At 34.9% G+C, this 14582-nt stretch overlaps 2 protein-coding genes across 6 annotated transcripts in view; one reads left to right on the plus strand and one right to left on the minus strand.

The window, feature by feature from the left end:
- Positions 1-14479, plus strand: part of KCNH7 (potassium voltage-gated channel subfamily H member 7) — a 512838-nt gene extending 498359 nt beyond the window's left edge. For all 3 annotated transcript variants that reach the window (XM_051848592.3, XM_051848593.3, XM_002712225.6), the window contains 2 exons: positions 9-201; positions 2518-14479. In XM_051848592.3, coding sequence (XP_051704552.2) covers positions 9-201; positions 2518-2784 — 460 coding nt within the window. In that variant the 3' untranslated portion in view covers positions 2785-14479. The remainder of the gene's footprint in view (positions 1-8; positions 202-2517) is intronic.
- The window catches only part of GCA (grancalcin), a 23079-nt gene continuing 21598 nt past the window's right edge, over positions 13102-14582 (minus strand). For all 3 annotated transcript variants that reach the window (XM_089329114.1, XM_002712224.6, XM_089329113.1), the window contains one exon: positions 13102-14582. This exon is cut by the window's right edge and continues 90 nt beyond it. The gene's annotated coding sequence lies outside the window, so the exon portion shown is untranslated.

Here is a 14582-nt window from a genome sequence, read left to right on the forward strand (position 1 = left end):
TCCTGCAGACTTGAATCCCAAATGACAGCTGACATCCAGACCATCTTACAGTTACTGCAGAAACAAACCACGGTGGTCCCCCCAGCCTACAGTATGGTAACTGCAGGAGCAGAGTATCAGAGACCCATCCTTCGCCTGATGCGAACCAGTCATCCTGGAGCATCTATCAAGACTGACCGAAGTTTCAGCCCGTCCTCACAAGTAAGTGTAGATATTGTACAACTAAGGGCATCTCTCAAAGTATGTTTCAAGGGACCACCTGGATCTGAATCACCCAGGGTGCTATGGAAAATACAGATTCTCATGCCCTTCTCTGTTTCCACTCAGAATTTCTGGAAATAAACCTTATAAACTACATTTTGAATTAGTTCCTCACTAACTGATTCTTACACTCATTTAAAGTTTGAGAACAATGAACCAGGAAGAATGATAAACACTACCATTTTTAAATGAAATGATATTTTTCTTTTTTATTTTTTATTCATTTGAAGTCAGAAAGATAGATCTGGAGAGATCTATTATCCACTGGTCTACTCCCCAAATACCTACAGCAGCCAGGACTGGGCAAGCTTGAAGCCCGGAACCTGCAGTTCAATCTGGATCTCCCACATGCCTGGTGTGGACCCTGTCACCTGTGTTATCCCCTGCTGCCTCCCAGCATGCACATTAGCAGGAAGCTGGAATTGGGAGTACAGCTGGGACTCAAACCCAGGCACCCTAATAATGGACACAGGTATCCCAAGGACATCTTAACCTCTGCACTAAACACCCTATAATTTTTTTCTTTACCACTCTACTTAAATGTATAAGCTGTAGATATTTAAAAGCTCAGAAATTTCCCTGATATTTTCTTCAGTGAAAAAGATTGGTTGGGGCCTCCACATGGAAAGGAAGGAGAAATAGCATCCAGCCAGCTGAGATTTGAGGTTCAAGCGCCATCAGACTAGTAATGTCATCTGTGCCTCACCCATCACTTATCTCTAGATGTTCTCCCCTGGAACATAAAGTGTCCTCTACCTTGCCTCTGAAATCTTTCAAGAGGACCTTGTGAACTATGTTAAATATAGGGAGTGTAACCCCCTTGGAATTCAATCTTGAGAATTAAGATTATGCCAGATTGGACCCATGCACAATGAAAACAATCTTGCAAAACCATTTTAGATGCTTGGGAATTCAGTGCAAATGTTCTGGGAAATAAACTACATTAACAACAGAAGTAATATGCCAGGAGAAAAAGAATGCACCATTTCCAACAGAGGAAACTTGAAAGTAACTTAACAAGTTTTGAATGGCTGGAAAATGTACACATGGCATAGTTTGTTCTTTGTTTTCAGTAGTGTCGCTCCCCGTCTTCGTGGAGGAACGACACAGGACCCTGCGCTGTTCTTTCGTCTGCTCTGCCCTTCCCGGGTTTGCTGCTGGTTCTTCCCGGGTTGGCTGCTGGTCCTTCCCGGGTTGGCTACTGTCCCTTCCACCTCCGTGGAAGGGCGGTTCCCCCTGCCACATTCCCCACTTCCGCAGGGGAGCGGCACACCGCCGGCCGGCTCTCTCGGGGGCTGCACAGGTGTTCCCCTTAGATGTTCCTGGTGCATGCCGTCTCTCTCCTCCTTTATAGTCCTCTCCACCAGTCCATACTCTGCTACCCACACGCCGAGTACGCTGCTCTCCTCCAATCAGGAGCAGATCCTACAGTTTATTGGTTGAACTGGAGGCAGCTGCGTAGAAGCTGTTTTCTCCTCTCCCAGCGCCATATTGTGGGAGAGCAGATGCATAGAATAAGTCTTAATTCCAGTAACTTAGTCTAGTCTGGGTTGCTCCCCACAAGTAGGTTTAGGTAATATTATCTGACACTGATGGGTGATTATTTCACTTCTTTTTTTCTTGTTTCCTACTCATACCTACAATTGACCACATTTGCCATAACTTTTTGTCTTAGACTTTGAATTAAATCTCATTGGGAAAACTTAAAGTGAAATCATATTTTTCAAAATCTGATCTTTGGAGTGGGTATTTGGCTAGTGGCTAAGACACTGTTTGGGACACTCAAAGCCATATTGTAGTGGCTGAGTTCCAGTTCCAGACCCACATTCCTGCTAATGTACCGCCCCATCCTGGGGGCCAGCAATTGATTGCTCAACTAATCTGTTCACTGTCACCTACATGGGAGATAGAAAACCCAACTTGGCCCTAGTTGTGGCAAGCATTTAGCGAGCGAATCAGTAGATGGGAAATTTCTCCCTATCCCTCTTCATCTCTCTCTCTCTCTCTCCCACATATACACCCAAATAATTTTGATCTGGCTTCAGGGTAAAATTAAAGTTCCTGGAATGATTATATAGTATTTTCTAAATTGACAGCCAGACCTCCAATGGCTTGATCTGTTTTAGAGGGGAAATGATGGCTGATGCCACTAAACCAGATACAATTAATAAGGAAAGAAAAGACACTTAGATTTTACGACTGTAATTCTAGATGACTGTCAGTGTGAATTATAAAAACGTGTTTTCTTTCTTTCAGTGTCCTGAATTTCTAGACCTTGAAAAATCTAAACTTAAATCCAAAGAATCCCTCTCAAGAGGCATGCATCTGAACACAGCTTCAGAAGACAACTTGACTTCACGTTTAAAACAAGATGGTGACCTCTCTCTAGAGCTGCACCTGCGGCAAAGAAAAACTTTCCTTCATCCTGTTAGGCATCCATCTTTACCAGATTCATCCCTAAGCACTGTAGGAATCTTGGGTCTTCATAGGCATGTTTCCGATCCGGGTCTTCCGGGGAAATAATCATTTTGTACTATTAACTCCACATACAATGTAAGTGCTTTTAATGGCTGTTTTCCTTTTTGTATTTAAATCCTCTCTACTTGACTCAGGGGCTCACAAGGTACCATTATATGCAAAAGTACTGTATATTTTCCTAAATTGAAGCTTGTATGGTAACACTGAGCAGTTAGTATGTAAATATATATAAGAACTTTTGGTTCCAAATGTTAAAACTGCCAGCACCTCAAGGCACCTTATTTTTTATTTTTATTTTTTAAATCATGTGCATGTTAGGAAACTCCAATTTCTCTTGCATGGAGACTCCTATTTATTGCTTTTACTAAACCAGTACTTTGTTATGAAAATGCCTTCCAAGCAAATGAGAAACCAAGGGATAAAACTGTTCCTGGAGGCTACTCAATGATCTTCCACTCATGGAAGCTTCAGGGGGGATAAAAGGAATGTAGTCACTTCTGAAAATAGATATCCTCCTCTATTGAGATGTTTATGGTTATTTACATTCATTCATCCACATTACAATTAAAAAGTACAATGTTTGAGAGTTGTAAATCTTGCTCAGTAAAGGAGGCCATCTGCAAAAAAACTGAAGGGGAGAAAACACAAATTTTACTCAACCATCATAAATTCGTAGACCTCTGCAGCAAAAGACAGATTAATAAGAGAATAACTAGCAATTTTATTAACTCATGTAGTACACGTCATGTGGGAGAAATCTCAGTTCAAAAGTAACTCAAGGCAGGGTCTTAGTATCCTGACTTATAAGATCTTCAATAAAATACAATGCATTTTAGACAAGTGACAGAATAAAATTGAAAGCAGTCATAGGCTTCCTAGGGTGAGAAATCTGTTGCAAGGAGTAAAGTTTTCTTCCAATGTCTCTCAGAGTGTGCATTCTGAGAACTGATACGCAAGAATTGTAAAAGAGAATTTATGTACTGTCCTAAGAGAGAAACTGGAGGAAGGAGGCTAGAAAGACCTTTTGTCTTTGTGAATCTCTAGATGACTTTCAAACAACCAGAGAGAGAAGGTAGGGAGTTCTCTTCTGTCTCGATTATTCTTAGCTCAACAATCTTTCATAGTTGGGAGCTTCAGCAAGTTTAAAAGATAATGTGAATTTTCCATGGATGTTTTGAAGACCTCTCATTATTTAGGGAGAAATTCTTTTTCTAAGCATGAATGCAAACCAACATTAATGAGAATGAAAGTCATTCTATTTAAAAATCATACCAATAATTGTATCACAGTCTACAATATTTTCACTCACACACTCTCTTCAAGGCTTAAAAACAAAGCAAGTTTCTCTAATTGTACTTTTTTTTTTTTTTTTGGAAGGGAAGTCTCCTTAAGAACTGCTAAAGTGTGGCTGGTACAAATTGATATCAACAGCTTTCTTCTGGTTCATAGTTTAGAGCAATCCTGAACTTGATCAAAATGGTGGACACACACTTTTCAAAGAATGTGCCACTTCAGGTGATTTGAATGGCAAAACTAATTTCCACTAAGTAAATACTGTTCAGTTGGTTTTGAATGCCAGTTGTGGAAAAATAATTCATTTACATTGCCTAGAAAGGAAATGCACACACCACAGTGAAATTTCAATTTTGTTTGGTAGTTCAAACACTTTTGCTAATCAAAGGTTAAGTACAAATCTATAAAATATGAATTGGATGTATATTGAACCAAAAATATCAGAACATACAATGGAATTTATTTTAATATCTTCAATTATTAGATGGAGGATATAGGTATCTCATAAATTCAAAGTAAAGGAAAAATTACAAGTTAAGATTCTGATCAGTCAAGTTTCTAGTCAAAAATTTGTACTTTCAGTTTAAGTACAATTTAAAAATTATTATGGTTTGAACTATAATAATTCTTTACTTTTTGATGAAAAATTTTGAATTGTTCAAAGTTTCTGCATCATTAACTACTCTCACATTGACATATAGTTTTAAAGAAACATTATATCTGTGTTCATCATTAATTTCTGTCCCTTTAGGAAAACATAATCTGTCAACTTGACTTTTCCTTCCCTTTCACACTAATCTGTTAATTTGCTTCAAATGCAAACATAAGTTTGCAAAAATTTTTGCACTACTGAAAATGTGATTTAAATGACCATAAATTGCTCCCTATATATTTATAAATGGTCACACAAATTGATAATTCATGTGGCAGCCAATCTGTAGGCATGAATATGATCCTATCTCTGCTTAATTTTGAAAACCATAAGTGATCAAGTATGACAAAATGGCTGGCCAGTCCAATGAAGTTTAATAGTCATGACCAGTTTCTCAAACCATTTGGTGTTTTGTAGGCACAACTTTAATGACTGATGTTTTTATTCTTTTGTTCAACACATATATAATGGGTGCCTACCAGGGGAGAGTTACATAAGTGGCTAATTCAGAAGATGATTAAAGGATTTTTTTTTCTGTATTGGGGCACCTTTTTGTAGCTACAACAAATTTCAAAATTATTGTCTGTCTAAGCTCCTCATTCAGAGAAAATCCACCAAAGACTACATTTGTAGGCAGAGATATTTGGCAGGTGAGGAATTGAGATCTCATTGATTTGTGACTGCTTCAGTTCTAACAATTTTTGTGACACACATAAAGTTATAGCCTTCCACACTAAGCTTATAGTTACACTTCTATAAAAAAAGCTGAGCATGAAGCAATGAGAAGGTAAGGGATGGTATATAGGCATCCAGTTTTTAAAATCGAAGGTATAACACAAATTTAGTTTCTTCTTAATGCCTTGACATAATTGCTTGATATTAAAAATTCTAAGTCTCAGAACCTTGGAGAGGATTAAAAAAAGTCATTTCCTACAGGGTTTTGGCTTAAAGAGACCCTGAACAATATAAATAGGTGGTTAGCAAGGCATAAATGTCAGAAGACTCAACAGTTAAACTCACTTAAGAGATGAAAGAAACAATCTTGATGCACAAAATTAATCTTTTTGCCCCATCCAAAGAAAGATTTAATGCCTCAAAGGACCATCAACCTCCCTATTGGCTGTAGCATACAGTTTGACACCTCAATTTTGGGATCCTACTGAAGACCATGTCTAACTGCAACAGCCAATTGTAATAACAGTATAGACAATGCTTTCCTTCTAGATAAATAGCATCACTAAACATTAACACCTTTTGCTTTCTGCATGAAACTAGTGTTATCCCCAGGCTAAATAAAATACTATCTAAAATTGATTATCTTTTAGATTAGATGATTTCCTGCTGTTATTAGTTGCTGAGCAGAAAGCTGGAACTTAAATCTATCATTTTATTCCATAGGGTAGCATCATACTTTAATTAGTTGATGAGGAAACCAGGAATGAAAAACACTGAAGCAGTGTCCTTGCAGGATTTTTAAATTAAATAACTAATTCAGCAAACATGGGAAGGCAGCAGACAGGTTTGAAGCAATCCAATTTTTTAAGTCTATTGTAAAGGGTTGGTCATAAGAGCTGAATGTCCTTATTGTTCTAGTTAGGAAACATGAAAAGTAAGCCAAAATACAGTGGCATTTGGTCAGCTTTAATATGTATGATTAAGAGTTGCATACAAGGTACTTTTGTAGGCTGACCTTTAGCAATGGTTCCAAAATGCCTAGAAGAAAAAAAATATCCAAATGTGATTCTAAAAATCCCATCATATATAATACAAAGGATAAAATGTATCACCCCATTAGGATATCTAAAATAATTAAAAACAGTATCAACCCCATAAGTATTTTCCACGATTAAATTAATGAAATTCAGTAGATGGATTCACTGTTAGAAATGACTTATAATATTGAGTAATTTATAAATTAATAGTCTAAATATTACTTGTTCATGGTGAAAATCAAAATATAGGATCAATGTATATAAGTAAATTTCTTACTACAAATCAAAATCTTCATAAATTATCAAAAATTCAAATGTTACTAAGTTTCTAATCAAATTTTGAAGTAAAATAAATATCTCTACCATGTGAGTTGAAAGAGGCACTTGGAAGACAAGATAATGAAGAACAGTGATCCTCAAAGTGTAGTTTTCACACTAAGAGTGTTAGTAATGCCTGGGAACTTAGAAATGCTTTTTATTGGGTTCTATCTCACATCTACTACTTCAGAAACTTTGGGGATGGAACCCAGTGATCATCTTTTAACAAGCCCTGCTCCAGGTGATCTTTATACTTGTTAAAAGCCTGAGAATCATCAGTTTGGAAAAACAAGCATAGACTCTGTAGTCAGACTAACTTCATCCCAACATGAATTCTTTCACTAATAACCATGTGGTGAATTAACCTCCCTGAGTCATTTCCTGGAGTCTGTAAAACTCAGATAATGGTTCCTGCCACACAGATGCTTGAGGAAGAAATAAATTATAGTAAAGTGCCTCGCACATAATAGGTGCTCAAAAAATGCTAATTGTTTCCCATTCAGGAGATGACATTAAAAACAATCAGGAAACTAATTTTCCACAATTTAGTTTTTGTACAGTGTGCTATGTCTCCAACTAAATAATTGTTACCAGAATTGAAATTTTTGATTCCAAAAGACCTAATTGTAACTATTGTTTTAGCTCTACTAATTGTATTATGCACTTCCAGGTATACAGCCTTAAAGAGATATTTACTATTTACAATAATAATAATAGTGAGGATATGACTCTCATCCTTACAAACTTCTACTCTGAATCAATGTTAATGCCACATATGCAAAGATGATCTGACAAATTCAGTACTATTAGCATGTATTCTATAAAGGCTGGTTCACTGAGGAAGTTCCTCCTTATATCCATGACATCATGAGCCCCAGATGGATAGTTGAAAAACATTTTAAAAGTACAATTTCAAAGATAAGTACACTATTTTTACAACAAATTGAACTTTAAGGTTGTAATGGTTCTTGTCAGGCACCAAGCCCCACTCTCTCATTGCACAGATAAATCACACAGGTCCTAGATGGCCTAAGCTCCGTGTGGAATGTTGGAAATGGCAAGGGCCTCCATGGGGAAAACCTGCATTCAAATACTATCTTCCCCACTTACTCTTGCACAAACCTTCTGTGAGCCCTGGAACCCAAAACTGCAAAAATGGAGGAAACATCTCATTTACCATGAAGAAGCGTGTTGAGGAATCCCTGATATATTTATGGAAGTGTTTTTGTAAACCATAGTATAAATTGTGAGATCATCATGTGACTTTAGCATCAGTATGACAGTGGACATATGGTGGTAATATAGTAGCACCACTAAACATCTTATAAAAAATTCCCATTGCACTTTCCTCTAAACCAAACTCACCACGTTTACACTTCAACAAGTCTTTAAAGTGATTTTCACACAGTTCCCAAAGAGCTAGCTGCTCAGACCTGTAGGCCATCAGTGTTGGGCGTGCTTTCTCTGCTACATCATTTCTTTATCTGTCAAATACTACCTTTATCCAGAAAATTATATATTTGTATTGCAATTGTTTTCTAGGTATGCAGTAGTTTCCCTCTCCTCTCACTTCTCAAGTGCTCTCATTTAAAGATACGTTTTTGTGGTTCTACCTATCTTATAATGAAGTGATATTAATGTTTTGAAAACTACAAGTGCTTTAAATGCTTTATAAAGTATTAGATACTGTGATCTATCAGTGCCCAAGTTTAAAATAATTCATCTCATATCCTTGTGTCACATGTACACCTTACTTTAATGTCCAATATAGAAAATTCACAGAAAGGCATCAATTATTAATAATTAACTGCAAGAAATTATCATTGGCTTATATGTAGACACTTTTTAAATGGAGGTTTTGAGAGATGACTAACAAGAAGTTATTTGAAATTAACATATTATTATTACAAATAGAAGAATAAAACATCTATAGAAATATGTTAAGAACAAAGAACCACTTAATCAACTGACCAATTTTATTGTTCTGCCAATCATAATCCAACTTTAAATGATAATATCAAAATTTATTACAAAAGCACTCCCAATATTATTATGAGAAGGCGATATTAACATGCCTGTTCTTAAAAAGTTAATGTCAAAAATTTGATGAGCTCCTAAATTATAGTATGACATCTATGACTTCCATAAGTTAATTTACATTTAAAAAAACATGAAGCGATTTGGTACATCTGTGGTTTTCAAGCACTCTGGGTTTAATCTATAATACCCTTTGTACTTCCTCTGTGTGCATTTTAGTTCTTTTTATTTTTTCATTTTTAACTGGCACATAAAAGTTGAACTTATTTATGAGGCACCAAACAATGTTTCTACACATGTATAAGATGCATAATGTCAATCAGGGTAAACATATCTGTCTCCTCAAACAGTTATTAGTGTTGTTTTTAAATGTGAAAGAATGACAACATTATCATCTAAACAATATTTTTTTTTGCATTACTCACATACAAATGTTTGAGTACACAGCAAAATTTCACACTATTTTTACCCTTATTTAGGAATAAAATTCAAAGATCAGCAATCTAATAACCTCCTCCACATACATCCTGAATGCCCCTATAATTACAATAGAACAGACATGATGTAGCATCCTTCTTCCAAATGTTAAAGAAATAAAAGACTGAGAAGTTCATAGTTATCTCCTAGGAATCTGCTGATCTCAATTAAAGGTACATTACCTATTTTTAGCAGAAATTTGCATTTTATTTTAATGGAAAAATGCATTGTATTAGAATGTCTATCAGTTAAAGAATAATATATTCCAAAAAAGAATGTGTGTAATCACTTGAAAATTTCAGTTACTTGGTATAAAAAAGCTCACCCGCATCTTGTTGAGTAGTATCTTGGAATGCTTTAAACTAAGTGAAACAATCTACCAAAACATACTACTTCCTAGTCTTTATGCACATAATGTAGCATGAAATCATGATGCTTTTGAAATATTCTGTGCAGAAATATTTATTTTTAGCAAATATTTTCTTCAAAGATTGGTATGTTGCATTGACAGTGTAATCTACATGCACAACTAGTTTTGCAATAACCTACAAATAACTGTAAATAACAAAAATGTAAATTTCATGTAAAAATGGTTGCAAATTTTTGGTAGCTAAATGAAGTGTACAAGTTGTATTGAAAATATAGTATATATACATAATTTAAGAGTGAAGCATATAATTTCTGATCTATTTATACATGAAAAACTCAACAATTTGTAAAAGAAATTATTTTGGGGAAAAAGAAAGTAAATCTCATTAGTTAGATAGGCTACTTTTACTAGAGAAGCCAACTATTTCCAACATTTTACTAGGTCTAGTACTAGATAAAGGCATGGTGGTGCTGATGTATTTCATGAAATCACATAACTGTAACAGTGCTACTCTTTTTTGAGTTCCATAAGAACACTAGTAAGATGGACTGAGTGGTAAAAAGCATTAAATCTAAAATTAAAGGAACAAAAATATTTCACTTATCATTGCCTGTCAAGACCACAATAGTAATTAGCTGAAACATTTATTCATTACCTAAAATGTCTAAAAATGAACAGGCTTTGACTTATATTTCAAGGAATTTTTATGTAAACTTGATTCAGTTTTCCTAAAAAGAAATGAAAATATCCAGATAATGTTATTTTGCCTGTTTCACATTTTATTATTTCCTCCCCTAGTTGCTTCTCTATTAGTTAAGGTTAAAAAACCAACCTCCAAAGAAAAGTTTTAAATAAAAGTTGTTGGTCATAAAGTGGTATGTACTAAGCTAAGGGAAGTTTATTCTATTTAGTGACTTGTATTCCTTATCCTTAATTTTTAAGATTTAATGAAGCAAGAGGATATTTCACATGGCAAATGAAATGCAAAAAAAATATAAACATAGGCGAAAACATTTCAGGGTATCTGTAATTGTGACTGATCAGAATATGAGACTCAAAGTATGAAAAGATCAAATATTTTTAAAGTTGCCATACAAAGTCATTATCCCTTGCAATAAGATAAATTTGAAGATATTACATTTAGATAGCTTGGGAAATTAAACATGCCTCTAAGTTCGGTAAATCCTAATATCATTTTCCAATGACCTATAATTTTCAAAAAAATTGGATCTTTAATTAGTATGTCTTTAGAATATTCAGACCAGCACTGTTCAGGTTATCCTTTGAAATTTTAGTAATTATAGCAAAATAAAGTGTGATTAAATAATACAGTCAAACTGAAAACAACTATATGCATGATTCTGTACATATTTATATTTTTATGCTTAAAGGAAAGGCTGGAATCCCCCCCCCAACAATGTATCAGAATTGGAAACTAACATTACCGGCATATGTATCTCTAAACATGGCTATTAAATAATTATCTAGGCCAATTCTTCCTATACCCTGTAAGCTCTCCAAATTGTCACCATCTCATGTTTCAGAAGCAGCACATCTGAAAATATAACTAGTACACAAGCGAAAACCCTATTCATTCTCTAACTGTATAACACATCATAGTGACAGTGATGTAGAAGTGTTGCTAATGTCTACTTACTACATATTCAGATGTATAGAAGCACACCTGAATTTTGAATGCTTGCAAAATAATACACAAAGCTGCCTATTACCAAGCTACTTGGATAAAAGGAATGTTAATTATATAAGGTTCTTTTCTGTGTACAAAAGAAAAATGTATTTTTAAAAGCAAGTAGAAAAGACAGCAGGAAACAATTAAAAGCACATATTTCGCAGCATTCAAACAATAAGCTGATAGTCAAAGAGAAACATTTCATAAGTTTTCCACTGATTTGTTGGAAACTACTTTTGTGATCAATATTTCAATTACACATAAGATTTAATTTAATATATGACTTCTGTAACATTATGAATTTATTAAAGAAGATGAGTCATTTGGACAACATTCATTTAAAATTTTGTCTTCACTCATCGCCATAAACAGAAGTTCCAAATATTTTTAATTTAAATCATCTCATATTATGCATAAACTCATTGTACATTTATTGGAAAGTGATTAATTCACTATGTAACTGAATTAAATCCAAAAGTTTGGATATTTTAATCCAAATATCAAAATAATAAAACACCTGTGGTTGCACTTTAAATTTTAAGGAAAGACATAAGCTTGGATTTCCTCCAATAGATTCAATTTAACAGATTTCAACAATTTATTCCTATTAATATTCCAGAAAATTGTTATAAAGATATAGGAGACAACAGAACATTTATGAGTTTGTCAAACATGAAAGGACAAAGAGAAGCACATTTATGATAAATAGTATTTATTTTACTTGTGTAGCTTAATAATGCCATAAGATTACAACTAAACTTAATTTGTATATTTTAAAGAAATAATTATAATTGATTTTTGTTATTTTTCAACTGCATAGACTTTACATTAGTAAGTTCTACTTTCTCCTAGGATACATGCCTTTTCTGGGAATAAACATCTAACCTGACCACATTTTCTGTTATTATTTTTCCTGGATGCATGCTTAAATAGATCAAATGAGCACAGTTTTTCAAATTTAATTTAAAGTGGACCAAATAATGATTCTTGTAGTATTGATTTCCCCTTGATGTAATTTCAAATGTGTAAATTACCACTCAAAATAGAAGTGCAATACCTGACATTTAATCATTTGGCAGTCTTTTAGATATAGGTGAATTACTGCACTGTTATTTGAACTGAAGCATCTCATCATATGTAACAGATTTTGTTTGATACAAAACTTTACAGCAAGCTATTTGAATGTTTATTAAAAAATTCTCAAAAATACATGGAAACATGTTTACTGTATAAATAAAAGCACTTATACATTATGAGTGTACATTATTCATTAATTTACATCATCCTAAGAGATCTGGAGCATTGGGTGAGCAGTACAAACCACCACACTATAGTCACACTGAAGTGTTACTCATAAAACTATTTAATCTGTAAAAATGGATGTTCAATTACATCAATTATTTTTAAAGTATCAAAAAAGTAAATTGCATTTTGTTTTAAAATTCTGGTGAAATACTGTCTATACCTAATGTTTTTAGAAGAATGTCTATTCAGTGAAAGTGTTTAAGAAATGCCTGACAAGCTCAACTCGGGGAGGGTGGAATGGAAGTTTTTTGTCAAAAAGTTTGGAAAATTCTGAGTGTTTGTGCTAAGGAAAGAAACGAAGTTCATTACCACGGCTAGTATCAGGGCTCTTAAATGCTAAGGACCTGGTAACTGAACTTTGTAATTTCTATGGTGATACCCCTCAGAAAAATAGTAGCAGTGCCCACCATCATCAGTAACCCACATTACACAGATGTGCTCAAAATACTACTTCGTTTACTAGTGACAAAGCCATTAGCTAATATTGCTAAATAAGTCAAACTGATCATTTAAGTAAAGGTCAATTATTTAATTTTTTAACTTTATAAAACAGTTAACATTACATTGAAACAGCAATCTGGTTTAAGATAACAAATTTAAATATTGACATTTCATTAAAATATGTCATTTCCAAAAAGAAAACAAATCTAGAGAAGATGCCATTTTGTTATCTATGTCTTCACTAACGAAATAGACTGCAAAGAGAAAAGCAATGTTTCAGTTTGTTTTCACAGAAATAAAACATATTAAAATATATATTGCAAAAAATAAAAAGGAAAAACAATGTCTTTGTTGTTACAATTCGCTATACAGTAAGATAAACTTTCAGAAACTATAATTTTCTTCTTCAAGGCAAATACACGTAAGGTTCTGTTGTCTTATTAAGTCACCAAGGAACAAAGCCTATTATAAAGATGGCATAAAATCCAGGCATTACTTTCTAGCTGACCCTCAAACACCAAGGACTACAAACAAAATTTAAAAGTATAATCTGTTACCTTCATATAAGTATAAATTAGTCTTATCTAAGCTTTCATTATTTGGCAGTGTTTATAATATATCTTTTAAGTATATTTTTCTAGGTCTTTTGTTTAAAATTAAGACTAAGAAATATTTTATTAGCAAATACCAATATTTTATAACACTATGCAGATTATCAAAGTGTTACATTTCCAAAAGTAATAATATCCCAAATTTAAAACAATTCTTTTTTTTTTTTAATTTATTTTTTACAGGCAGAGTGGACAGTGAGAGAGAGACAGAGAGAAAGGTCTTCCTTTTCCGTTGGCTCACCCTCCAATGGCCGCCGCAGCCAGCACGCTGCAGCCTGCGCACCGCGCGGATCCAGAGCCAGGAGCCAGGTGCTTCTCCTGGTCTCCCATGCGGGTGCAGGGCCCAAGCACTTGGGCCATCCTCCACTGCACTCCCGGGCCACAGGAGAGAGCTGGATTGGAAGAGGAGCAACCAGGACAGAATCTGGCGCCCCAACTGGGACTAGAACCCAGTGTGCCGGCGCCGCAGGTGAAGGATTAGCCTATTGAGCCGCAGTGCTGGCCTGTTCTTTATTTTTTTGACAGGTAGAGTTATAGACAGTGAGAGAGAGAGAGAGACAAAGAGAAAGGTCTTTCTTCCATTGGTTCATCCCCCAAATGGCCGCTAAGGCCGGAACTGCGCAGATGGGAAGCCAGGAGCCAGGTGCTTCCTCCTGGTCTCCCATGCCGGGGCAGGGCCCAAGCACTTGGCCCATCCTCCACTGCCTTCCAGGACCACTGCAGAGAGCTGGACTGGAAGAGGAGCAGCCGGGACTAGAACCGGCGCCCATAAGGGATGCCGGCACCGTAGGCAGAGTTAGATTAACCAAGTGAGCCAAGTTAACCCTCCCCCCCAATTCTTTATTACTTTGAACCATATGCTAAAGTAAAAATAGATAGTAAAGGAAGACATTTAACAATAGGAACCCCAAAAACCCTAAAAGTTTCATTTAAAGTA

Source organism: Oryctolagus cuniculus, chromosome 3 (assembly GCF_051225735.1).
Source record: "Oryctolagus cuniculus isolate XC-2025 breed Fujian yellow rabbit chromosome 3, ASM5122573v1, whole genome shotgun sequence".
NCBI lineage: Eukaryota > Metazoa > Chordata > Mammalia > Lagomorpha > Leporidae > Oryctolagus > Oryctolagus cuniculus.